At 30.2% G+C, this 12,852-nt stretch overlaps 2 protein-coding genes across 6 annotated transcripts in view; one reads left to right on the plus strand and one right to left on the minus strand.

The window, feature by feature from the left end:
• The first annotated feature begins 208 nt into the window (after window positions 1–208).
• Window positions 209–5,876, plus strand: snz (sorting nexin snazarus). The gene is made up of 17 exons (XM_015511282.2): window positions 209–565; window positions 623–731; window positions 797–909; window positions 996–1,294; window positions 1,380–1,552; window positions 1,627–1,740; window positions 1,799–1,922; window positions 2,006–2,164; window positions 2,624–2,760; window positions 2,832–2,957; window positions 3,062–3,239; window positions 3,295–3,390; window positions 3,452–3,594; window positions 3,653–4,030; window positions 4,952–5,166; window positions 5,240–5,352; window positions 5,417–5,876. The coding sequence occupies exons 1-17, from the start codon at window positions 465–467 to the stop codon at window positions 5,611–5,613; spliced, it is 2,775 nt and encodes a 924-aa protein (XP_015366768.1). The 5' UTR covers window positions 209–464; the 3' UTR covers window positions 5,614–5,876.
• Window positions 5,841–12,852, minus strand: part of LOC107163717 (uncharacterized) — a 30,714-nt gene continuing 23,702 nt past the window's right edge. For 2 of the 5 annotated variants that reach the window (XM_015511265.2, XM_015511264.2), the window contains exons 4-16: window positions 12,613–12,800; window positions 12,351–12,553; window positions 12,175–12,290; window positions 12,007–12,110; window positions 11,818–11,835; window positions 10,448–11,749; window positions 10,168–10,380; window positions 9,958–10,087; window positions 8,945–9,068; window positions 8,782–8,877; window positions 8,395–8,709; window positions 8,239–8,327; window positions 5,841–6,898 (exon numbers count right to left, since the gene is read on the minus strand). In XM_015511265.2, coding sequence (XP_015366751.2) covers window positions 6,660–6,898; window positions 8,239–8,327; window positions 8,395–8,709; window positions 8,782–8,877; window positions 8,945–9,068; window positions 9,958–10,087; window positions 10,168–10,380; window positions 10,448–11,749; window positions 11,818–11,835; window positions 12,007–12,110; window positions 12,175–12,290; window positions 12,351–12,553; window positions 12,613–12,800 — 3,137 coding nt within the window. In that variant the 3' untranslated portion in view covers window positions 5,841–6,659. Of the gene's footprint in view, window positions 6,899–8,238; window positions 8,328–8,394; window positions 8,710–8,781; window positions 8,878–8,944; window positions 9,069–9,957; window positions 10,088–10,167; window positions 10,381–10,447; window positions 11,750–11,817; window positions 11,836–12,006; window positions 12,111–12,174; window positions 12,291–12,350; window positions 12,554–12,612; window positions 12,801–12,852 lie in introns of those variants that run through there. The other 3 variants (XM_015511266.2, XM_015511267.2, XM_015511268.2) reach the window with 3 other exon arrangements.

The raw sequence follows: 12,852 nt of genomic DNA on the forward strand, positions 1-12,852 counted from the left end.
TATTGTCCATGAGAATGAGACCATGATGTTTATGCTCGACGTGGTTACGTACTTCATGATAAAAGCTGCTTCATGCTCGGCAGTTGGTACTCCTCTCGAACAACTATTCGCGGGCTGTTAATTATAATCTTATCTATTTTCTTCGCTTTTACAGCTGCGGCTGCCCACTGTCGTTAATCGGAATATTTGATTTGTCTGAAATTTCGTAAGACAATTCTGACTCTTCCATAGTTCCATATACAAATGATACACAAGTCGTGTCCGTGACGATTTGAATATTGGCTTTCAATAACGTCGAAATGAACGAATGGTCTGTTATTCATCACTTACTGATTTAGCCCACTCAAATATTGATACTCTCATGCCAGAGTTGTTACTGTCAATAAATCGTCATCCGATCTGGCGATTTACACGACAATGATCTCCATGAACTGCTTCGAGTGGACTAAATAAGGTCGACAACCATGATCTGTTGGATCTTAATGTTGGTTGCGCTTTGCGTGACAACTTTCGGTTTGTGGTTGACTACAATCGTTGTTTCCATTCTCTTGGCGTTTTTCTTGAGGTAATTCTGATTACGCTGCCATTAATGTATAGTAATTTTTATTGGTTTTCTATTTAGTGTGATATGTTTTGCTTACATTACTGTCGAAGAAGAAGCAGCTCTGTACATGGAATCATTGAAAAGAGACTCTGAGTACACAGTCTACAGTCTGTTTGATCCCAAATCTGTAATTTTTCCATATTTAAATGCTCTTTTTTGATTTTTTAATGCAATGTTTTTCATGTATTTAAGATTTCTAATAAAGAAATAAACGAAGATGATGTGAACTTGACTGGTTCCGAGTATATAGATCACCAGCTGTCAGATATTATGGACTACATACTAAGGGACTATGTCTATCCATGGTATAAATAAATTTTATTTTTAATTATTAAGTATGGTCTATCAGATAATGTATATTATATATAATTGTATTTATAATTGATCCAAGGTATGACAAATTAAGTGATGATGAAGATTTTCCTATTCAAATACACAAATCAACTAGTTATTTGATCAGTTGTATGGCTAAACGATTACAACAGGTTGATTTTTTGCAATTTGTATGCACAAACTTGTCGGAAGAAGTAGCCAAACATATTCGTATCTATAGAAAATCATTGAAAGCTACAACCACGAAAAATTTTGAAGAAATTGATTTTGAAACTATATTTTTCCAACATGAACAAGATGTAGACCGCTTAGGTACATCACATGCAAACGTGTGCTTGGATGAAAACTATGAAAAAAGTAATATTATAGAGAGAAATATTCAATCATAATAATGTCTTATGTAACGTGTAGCATTAATTGATTTGGTATATCATTATTATAGAATGGCTGAGGGATATATCGGAAGCCCTAATGTATCATGTTACTCATGAAAATGATTTTAAGTGTCGAACTATACGCATATTGATTCGTGAAATAATATCAAATAAACTATTTTTAACAACTATAAACATGCTTAGTAATCCAGATTATGTTAATCAATTAATTATATGGCTGGTAAATAACTGATAAGTAACTTCAATTAATTTTTATTGAAGATTTAATGTCGCATATTTTTGTTATACTATTAGTGCAGCGACTATCCAGTAACTAATGAGACATTTCTTACAGTATTAAGATCAACTAAATCAAATCAACAATTAAATGCTGTGCACAGTTTAGTCAAAAAAGAAATTATGAATTTGGTATGTTTTAATAATAGTGTTATTATTACCTCAATATTAAACATAACAAATACTTTAGCGATCAAGAGATTCAGGTGAATCAGATAGCAGAGCAAAACAACAACTGAGCAGTCTTTTATTCTTATCTGATTTAATTAAGTCAATTGTTAATAGTATTCCTCAACAATCAGACAAATCTATAGGTAACATATTTGCTTATAATATTATATTTGTATGTATCTTTGTGAATAAGTCCTTCCATAAATTAGTTTAATTATTTTTTTAGATTTTTTATTGTCATTTGAACATTCCATGTCCTCTCCAAAGAATGATTCATTATCTTTAAAGTGGATTCTAGAAAGTAAAACTGCTTTGCCATACTTTATTGATTATTTGACTACAATAAATTGTGATAGTTTTATATCATTTTATATTAATATTGATGGTGAGTTTTTAGTATATATATATATATTTTTTTTTTTATTAGCTATTACTGCTATTAGTATATAACTATGATAGCTCAACATTTACAAATTATACATAATACATTACATTTTAATATTATATACCTAACAAAGCCAACATCTGATATAATGAAAATTACTGATTTAATGGCGGTAGTGGATTTTGTGTTGAGTATGGAGTAGATATTAAGGGAGATATTAAGAGTTTTAAGTATGCTAAATGAAATAATGTGTTAAGTTTGAAGGGCAGGGCAGTTAAATAGAATATAGGATAAGTCACAGATACATCAATTTAGGTGAAGTATGCAGAATGGCTATAATCCTCTATTCTATTTATCTAATCTATAATCCTTATAAATATAAGGGCTTAAAATCATTAAGGCCAAGTTTGAAGGAATATATTTTGTTATGTTATTGAATTGGTGTAAAATGTAATATAGGTTGGAAACAATTTGTGCATGAGCAGATGCAAAATGTTAGTGGAGATCCTAGTCAATATTCATCATCTGATCTAGCAACAGTGGATCATATAAGAGACGAAGCGAAAAAGTTGTACTCTTTGTACATTGGTCAAAAAGTAAAATTCAGATCAATTATAATTTTATAATTTCAGCAATTATAAAAATATCTTTATGTTTTTATAATTAGCCCGATATTCAAAATGAACTTGGAGATGATATAGTAAAATCTTTAGCGAAAAAAATTCAAGTTGATTCAGTAGATGAAACATGGTTTGATGAAGTTCAAAATGCATTGTATAAGACACTTTTAAAGGTATTTGCTATTATAAATATAACAGTCGACAATAGATTTGTTGTCGTAGTTATTTTTATTTTTAATAGATTAAAACTAATTAAAATATTAAACATTTTAATTAGCCTGAAAAAGGAATTATATCTGGTTTCGGCAAGCATGAATGTTGTTCAAGGTTAATAACTGATTTGGAAATGAAATCATTTGGTTCAGAGGATATTTTTGAACCAGAAATAGCTATGCCAGCTTCTGATTTTTTAATACCAATGGATGCTGTGCAGCAACTTTTTAAAGGAACTGGAGGTAAGTTATGTTTTTTTTTTATTCTATAGTATTATTTATGTCATTTATTTTTCAGATAAAGTAAGTGATTTCCTATCGGGCAGCAAAGCCTTAAGTCCTGGTCAATCAGAATATGACAAATCAATATTGTCAGCGGACATAATTGAAACTGGTTAGTATTAAAACAATAACTAAATACACTTTGAAGTTTTGACAAATCCATTACTTTTTAGGACTTGTGCATGAGGGTGGAAAGACATTTGGTGTTTATGCTGTTTCGATTACTAGAGTTTATATGTCTGGAAAAGAAGAGAACTGGCATGTTTATAAACGATATTCTGATTTTTATGATCTCTACCAAAGAGTAAAAGATAAGGTAAAGTTGTTAGCAAATTATTATTTGAAATTAATAATAATTTATATTATTCTTATAGTATTCAGAACTGGGTAAATTATCATTCCCAGCCAAAAAAACCTTTCATAATGCAGACAGACGGGTTTTAGAAAAGCGAATGATGATGCTTAATCAGTTCATACATAATCTATTGAAATCGTCAACTGTTGCTAATTATCCTGGGATACAAACTATGGTTGAACAGTTTCTCGAACAAAGACCTGAAGATAAGAAAGCATTGTTATCTGGTCATCTTGTCAAGACTGTTGATAATCTCTTGTTCAACCCGTTGAAGGTTGTTGGAAACGTTGTGAAAACAGTACCTGATAATATATTTAATACAGTTGATGGCGTTATGGACAATATCAGTAAAGTTCTTGGTCCATCCAAACCTGTTAATAGAATGTTGGTTGAGGAAGTAAGTAAAACAAAAAAAAAGGGTACTGTTCTGCTCTACAGTAAGCATCTAAAGGGTCACTTTGATGGATGTGTTAAATTTGAATTAAATAATATACCACTGTTTACAAAAATTAATTCTGAGCAGCGATGGTTTCTTAGCTTATATCCTAAGCAGTGTTGGGTAGATTACTTTTAAAAAGTAATAAAGTTACATTATTCGTTACTCCAATAAAATTGTAATGAAATTACTTTACTTTTCAAATTGAAAATTTTTTAGAACAAATTTCCCCTGAAACATTAAATAATCGCTCTACAGAAACACTGGATGGTAAAGCTGTGTTGTATTTAATAAAAATATTCTTTACTAATGTCATTGAATTCAAAATAGTGAGATCAGCTCTATAAGGAGCTTTAATAAATATAATATATAGTATATTACTATACTAGATTGGTAAATATAATAATACCCGTATTATAGACATATTTTTTTTTTCAATTCGCAAAAGGTAGGTATTTAATAATTCAAAACTGTAACACGTTATTCAATAGAAATTACTTATCAAAAGTAATTTCCAATACATTTTCGTTACTTGTAAATAATTCTAATGAAATTACGTAACTAGTTACAAGCTAAGTAACGCGTTACTTTTGTTACGTTTCTACCCAACACTGATCCTAAGTATATTTCATAATATGTTATTAGATTCATAATGAATGTATTGATTTTACAATTTGATAAAATACTGAGAATTTGTAATTGTGACCTCCTAAAAGTACCAGACCAGTTCACCACACTCAAAGTTAAATATAGAAGTATTTTTTTTACTTTAAATTGTGTACACTAACTTAAAAGAATATAGATACATAATTGTAAATACAATGTATTCATAGCTCAGAATCCAAAAACATAAAAATATTTTATGACTCAATTTGTTTGTAGGATGATGACAATATGCCTATGCGTGCAGTGTTGCTGTTATTAACTGAAGTGTTTGAAGTAGATGAACAACAACAATGGCTTCGGAAACGATTTGTCATGTTGCTACAACATATTATTAGGGCTTCATTCGGTCATGTAGTTAACAGAAGATTCAAAGAGTATGTGGCGACTGTTACTGACCCTTATAGGGTGTCATTGTTGATTGCTGCAATCAAGTATATATTGTTTAACTAATAATATTTGTATGATCACATACTTTTTTAATGACTATTCCAATATCCCATGTAGAAATTCATTGTGGCCAGATGGTGTACGTGCTACAGAAGTACAATTTCGAGATGCAGAAGTACAGCTTAGAACACTTGTGGCTGCTAAATGTGCACTTATGTCTTCTGTTTCTGGTAAATCAGTAATAAAAATTGTTGACTTAATGTATTAATATTTTTTTAATATACATATATTTAGATGAATTGAAGCATTTAATGGGCAGCGATGTTACAAGACGTGGAATTTATTTAGCTGTTGTAATGCTCCAGCATAAAACCCTTAACAAACGTTTAGCTTATGTTTTGATAAGTTCGTGTTTCTTGTTAATTTTTCCAAATTTTAGTGGCCTTATTGATAAACTACACAAAAACCCTCCAATATTAAGCCGAAATTAATTAAAAATTAACTTCCGATAATTTTTATATACAATTTTGTGTACACTTAAATATACTATACAATATATGTATGCAAGTCAACAAGACAAAACTCAGGTAATTTGCAATGAAATGTTTAAATGGAATTAAGTGTATAAACATACACACAAGATAGCTGTAATATATTTATTATTTTTATTGAACTTCAGTCATAAAAACCTAGAGAAGGGAAAAAATAAATTGTCAAACAATTTTTACATAATATATTTCAAATCTAGTACAAATTTGTTTTCTTTTTTCTTATTAATGATATTTGTCTAGATGATAACAATTTTTTTATTTTAAGTATTAACTATTTATTATTATCAAAATAATAATTACATATAACATAGTTACCCAATTATACATTATAATTTTAAAACTAAAATACAAAAGTCATAAGTGGAAAGTGACAGATGAAAATATTGTTCTATCCTTGACAAGTTATAAGTGACTTTGTAAAATGATATGTTACAACAAAACGTGTAAATAAAAATATTATTTATATAATACAAAGGCACATCAGTTACACAATTTGTAGTAATAGATTAAGTATAATACATTATTATCACTAAAGAAATAATAAATTAATTAGAAGTTAAATACAGGAAAAAAAACTATAATCATGGAGTTAAAATAGTTTTTTTAAGCTCATTAGGTACAATAACTTTTGCTTTGTTAAAATCATGATAAAAATGAACAACGCTATTCAGTCTAAAATTGCCTAAAAAAATGAAAGCATTTAGGTAAAAATAAAAAACCTTAGAATAAAAACAACAAAACAAAAAAAAATAATGTCTTTATAGGGAATATTTTAATGAACATAATTTACGAGTAGTTATAACCTGTAATATCAATTATTTACAACAAAAATTAAAAATATACTACCTTTATATATAATATCATATTAGTTATATTTGATAAGAAATGAAATAAACAAGTTACGGGTGAATTGAACACAGTTTGGCAATCCATTAACATGGAAATATTACACAAGGTGACCAGAAGGGCAGTGACAAACAGTGAAATCAATTGGGCGAGGGTTGGTGGTCACCAGAAAATGTGTAATGTTTCAATCTGGATTTAATTTCTAGGTCACGCAATGCTTGTTTTGCACGTGCCCGCACTTCTTCACTGCAAGTACTATTAAACTTTTTTAGACCCCTACGGTTCATTGTACCCAGTGCAAACATGGGCTGCACATTGTCAGAAGGTTCGGGTGTTTCTTCCAGTACAGTTGACTGCAATGACTGTGGTGTTGAATCGGCTGTAACATAAATTATTATTTTGTTTTATCATTAGAATAATCCAGGCCAGAACGGCAGATAGAAAAGGGAATAGCACGGAAATAATAAAATTATGAGACATTAAGTACTGTATAAAACAAGGAACTAAATGCAGGTTTAGCTTCCAAACAATTTTTGGAAATTTTAAATTTTTTGTTTTTCCATGAATAATATGACGGCACCTTCAAAATCGTATTTTTAAAGTTTAAAATACTTGAAATTTTTGAATTAATTTTATCATTAATGTGTTTGTTTTTAAACATTTTTATGAAATCTGAAACTACCTATCATTCTTGCTGTTTAATGTTTATGTTAATTGTTGAGAGGACGTAATACCAGCATGCGTTGACTCCGTCTTGCAAGTGCATAAAATAGCAAATTTTACGCTCAGCAGATCACGTTTAGCTCATTAGCTCCGTTAGTTAAAATATTAGAGTGACTTGACCTGTTATTAAGTTTAAAGGTAAGAGTGTTATTTAGACGATCGCATTTGCTTAAAACTATATTAAAATTTTGAAGTAAATTATAAGTATTTCAAAGTTATACTTTATATTTTGTACATCTTGGAATACTTATAATAAAATATAGTAAAAAGCCCTCGAGGTCGTTTAAATAATAGTCTTACCTTATACGAGGTCAATTCACTCTTATTTTTAAGTTAAAGGAGCTAAACGTGATCTGCTGAGCGTAAAATTTGGTATGTTACGCACTTGTAAGACGGAGAGTGTGGGTATCATATCCTCTAAATAATGTATATAAAAAAATAAAATCTCTCGTAATCGGGTAAGTGGGAATATGTAGATGGTTTGGTATATTTATAGAAATTAAAAATAGCGTTATAACATTTTATTTGCAATAAAGTTATAGATTTTGAACGGAGCGATGAATGTATTCGATTATTTTTAGATAAGTGTGTACACGATAAGTTTTTTTTGTTATATAAATGTCAATAAAGTTTTATTCCCTACTAAAATTTCCCCACAAGTTGACATAATAGCAGTTGGAAAATATTAAAAATAAATATAGGTCTAAAATGTACGTTGTTATATTATTTTAAGTGTCATACTATACTCTGTTCAAAATGAGATCGGTACAGATGCCATCTACTGCGCATGGGCGTGCCTGTGTGCTGTGGTACGTCCCGAGGAGGTCTGCGCGCCGCCCACGAAAACCGGTTGCCACCGTGTACCGATCTCATTTTAAAAGAGCGTACGTACACGCGGATAAAAATACATCAAAAACAATGCGTATAGATGTAGTGAAATTGCCTATACAACGCGCCTGGTAATAAAATGTTATGAATTTTCAGAAATTTACTCACGTTGAACAGCCGTCTCCACATGGTTCGATTTCTGCGGGCTATTGTGCGCTCGACTAATGTGCTTATTTCTAGTACTCGTAGTTTCGAACCTGAGTAATTAAGTCCAATTAAATACGATCCCACGTTAAACGTGTTTTAAAAATGTCTAATGCTTACCCAATGTCACAGATTGGACACTTGTAAATGTTGGACGAACAGTCATCGCGAACCAAAGGTGTTAGCCGTTTGGCAGCTACCGACAATGCCGCCAAACGCGCATTCAGTTGGAGGGCATGAGCCGTATTTGATCTTCTAGATTGAGCTCTGGCACCAGACCCATTGTTGTTACGTCCAATTACTTTGCGTAAATCTTTAGCAAGAGCAGAGTTGGCAACACTACTTGATACAGTTGTGCCCTTCTCATTGTTGCGTAGAGCACAAAGTTTTCCCAACAAAGTTATTGCACCACCACTCCAGGTTTTACCAGCACAACTGAAATTAAATGGTTTAAAAATTAATGTTTATAATATTAGCATATTATAATTTTACAATAAGTGTTATTACGGTTTTTGTGTAGAAGAAATCAGATTTTTCAAGGCTTGGTCCAATATTTCACCCAACTTGCTAACCATTTTATTTTTCAACTCCTTTCCATTTTCACTAATTTAAACAGATTTTTTAAATTAATTGTTTTTATTTTACAAGCTAGTCACAAGTATATACTCACCTATTTGGAGCATCATCAAATTCGTGGTCTTTTGCCATGTGCTCGTCGAGTTCGTCTGCTCCTCCTTCCATTATGAGCTTACAAACCCAACAAACGAGTAGATAATCAGATTTAATGACATTAACTAAAAAATAAGAATATTCATCAAAAATATTATCCACGGTTTTTATGCTATTCATTTTTAATTTTTCCAATAATTATAGCAATTTAATATATACATTAAAATGTACTTGTGTAATAAAAAATAATTACTATATCTATTGGAAACATTAAGACAATTTTTTAGATATTAACTTACAATTTTTTTTCATCCAAATCAAGACATGATTAACAAACAATTTTAAATTTTGTAAAAACAAATATATAAAAATATATTAAAATTGACCTAAGTCCGCTTATATAGATTATAACAGATGGCAAACCACAACATTATTTCAAAAAAAAAAAAAAAATTAAGTCATATATTGTATCAATCTCACCATGGGGTCCAGCCTATTTAACAAGGAATCACTCATTTTGCTACGTTTTATCACATACTATCCTGTATGGTAACAATCTCTTTATAAACAAAATGCTTTGCCAGTTTAATAAATAACTTTAGTTTTTTGGCTATCATTTTTAAATTAAATTTAATGTATTCCTCTACTTAATGTATAAGTGATTGTGAACTTTATGTACTCCATTTTACCTACTGTTACACTTCTTATTATTACTATATAACATATTAATTGTTCAGCATAAAAAATGCCACATAGTGTCAAAATAATTACTGATTTTTTTGGAAAATTGATTAAATTAAGGTAGTCGTGACGAGTCGGCGGTAGTCGCGATTACGCACAAGTACCATTTTTTATTATATTTATCAAAGTATCTTAATGTTATCCTAAATAAAATATTCAGAATTTTTATCATTATTTGTTCTAATAGGAACTTAATACGTACTATATGTTGACACAAAACTATTTAAATTTACATTAACCAAATACTTTTATATTAAAATATCTGTCACTTACCTAATTCTGGATCTTCGATATTATGGACATCAAGTGAATGAATACGAAATGCTGCAACACCTTTATAACATTGATCACATACTTTGCATTTGAAATTCAATTCACTATTGACTTGAGTATCTGTTTGTTCCTGCATAATAAATATTTGTACCAGTTACTTTATTGACCTACATTGTATTAAATACAAAAAAAAAAAAACAATTTATTTACTTGATTGATATTGGTATTCTCTCCACAGTCCATATCTAATAGATTTAAACTATTTTCACTAGTTACATTTTGACTTTCTTCAGATGAGTTGGAACCAAAATTTTGCAGTATAGCCATTTCTTCATCAGTGGCTCCCATTGCACGTTGTAACTCTGTCCATGAATAATCATTTACTTCTGTACTTGCAACATTACAGTCAGGACCTTCCAATATCTATTCAAATAATACAGTTATCAAATATAATACATACAATACTTAAATTTAATCAAAATTAACTAACCTGATTTACTGAGCTCAAGATTGATCCTAAACTAATTGCAGAAGGTAAGTCAAAAAAAGAATCAGACTGTGAATGCCAACGTGGTTCTGCTACTTCTTCAGGTTCTTTTAACTCTGTCGTATCAGCACTAATTGGAGCGGTGGCTTTATTTTCTTCTTTAACATTCCCCATTAAGGATTCATTCTCAATAGGTTTTCTTAATTCCTGAGGTGTAAATTGTACAGTATTATCATTTTTGATAATTTCTTGAGGTAAGACCTTATCATCCGAAACTATACGATTATTTGAATCCGAATACTCAGACTTTGGTAATAATAAAGGCGTATCATCAACTTTACTTGAAGTAGGTTGTTGTTTTTTATTATCAGTCTTTAAATTACGCTTTCGTTTTCTTGATCCAAAAAAAACCCCTGGTTTTCTTCTGTTTCTAGCTTTTGGTTTAAAAGGATTCACTTTAACTGTTTTTTGTTTTGAAGGAACTTCAGATGAAGAGACTTCTTGACTAGACTCAAAGTCAACAAAACTATTAGACAATTCATTATTACTTGCTAAAGAATCATCTTTAACCAAAGGTAATATTTCATTGGACATAGATTCTTCAATAAAATTTTTCTTTCTATTACGTGTTTGTATTTTAGAAACAAAATTTTCATCAATAGTTTTCTTTTCGAGGACTTTAGCTGTTTTTTTTGATAAAGCCTGTTTTTTGGATTTACTAATAGGGATGGCTTGCACTGGACTCTTTGTGCTATTTTCAATTTTAGGTTTTTTTGATGGGACTGGGACTACTTTTTCAGGTATGGATGGAATTTCTCTTTTCCTCCGCAACCTATTATCTTTTATCAATCCAACCTCTATTTCATTCATTAATTTTTTGCCTTTATTTTTTACAGCCACAGGAATAGGAATTGGCTCTTCTGTGTTGTCATTATCTTCTTTGACTTTTGAATCAAGAATTTCATTATGGTCGTGCTTGGCAATTTTCTCAGCTAATTGCTTAAAGTCATAAATAGGTCTTTTACGTTTCTTAGGCAAAATAACAGGGATGGGTGCTGGTGAAGCCATTAAAGTTTCTTTCATAGCAGCAATTATTTCTTCAGTTTCAGTCTTACTACTGGGAAGTGAATGTTCAGCTGACTTTGGCGGAGCACGCATGATGTTAAGACTACGTAAGAAATCTGGTGCGTCAGAAATAAGCATATCTGTTTCAGTTACAACTGGCAATGGCTTTTTAACCTTCTTATTAAATAATGTGGTTGAACTTGAAACAGTCGGATTACGGCTGCTCATATCGATAGGAACCTGAAAATGTAGAAACTTTTGATTATAAATCAATATTTAACTACCAACATTTTTGTGTCTTAATATACCTTTGAGCATACAGACTTCTTGGTGTTTCAGAGCAGCGTGTAAATTTTTAAGTATATATTATAAATCATTATAACTAACCACTACCAAAAATGTAATTACAAATAGATATAGAAAAAACTAACAAAAATCTGTCTATCATAATGATACATAGTCTATGAACTTTTATTTATTAATAATATTTTACTTACGCTATTTATTGTTGCTTGATTATTCCCATTGGGAGCCTCAAATACTAAACGTCTTGTAACTCTTTTAGGAGGCAAATCTGCAATCATACGACTGACACTTTCAGCTGTAAAAAAAAATAAGATTAAACAATAAAATTATAAAACAGTAAAAGAATATTGATAACTTACCATCACCAGGTTTAGTTTTTACAACTGGTAAAGGTGGTGTAGGAGGAGTTCGTTTAAGACCATGTCTAGCCCTACCATTCTTACGTCTTCGGAAATTAAAAGGCCGCCAATTTTTTCTATTACATAAGACATCAAAATTAATTTTTTTTTAATGAGTAAAATAAAAAAGACTTTACCTGGACTTTTTGCTATTAGGTGATTTGGTTGTATGGACCATTGTCTTGAGCCACTCAGTATCACCACCACAATCTAATAAATGTCTATGAAGCTGAGCAATATCATTTTCCATTTTTCCACACTTTGTACATTGTGGCAAACTAGTTTGTTGTTCCTCACATTCAGACAACAACCCTACTCTGCTCAGATTTCTTTCTGGTCGCTTCAAAATTAATAATTAAATTAATGATTGTGATTTATAAAGTTAAATCACAAAATTACCCATTTTTGAGATGGAAGCTGATCTAATGGTATATCATAATGATGACAAACCACATTAGGATGTACATTCCATTTATGATAGAAAATATCCCAAATATTGGAACATGTAGCTGGACATGCTGAACAAATATAACTACGTGGATACAACCATTCCCCACTGAATCCTTCGAGTTTTTTTCTTTCATCATCTGCATAAATGATAACAATTTTTTTAAATAATTTAAAATTATGATTGCAAAA

This window comes from Diuraphis noxia, unplaced genomic scaffold (assembly GCF_037042655.1).
Source record: "Diuraphis noxia isolate RWA-SAM2 unplaced genomic scaffold, SU_Dnox_SAM2 contig0004, whole genome shotgun sequence".
NCBI lineage: Eukaryota > Metazoa > Arthropoda > Insecta > Hemiptera > Aphididae > Diuraphis > Diuraphis noxia.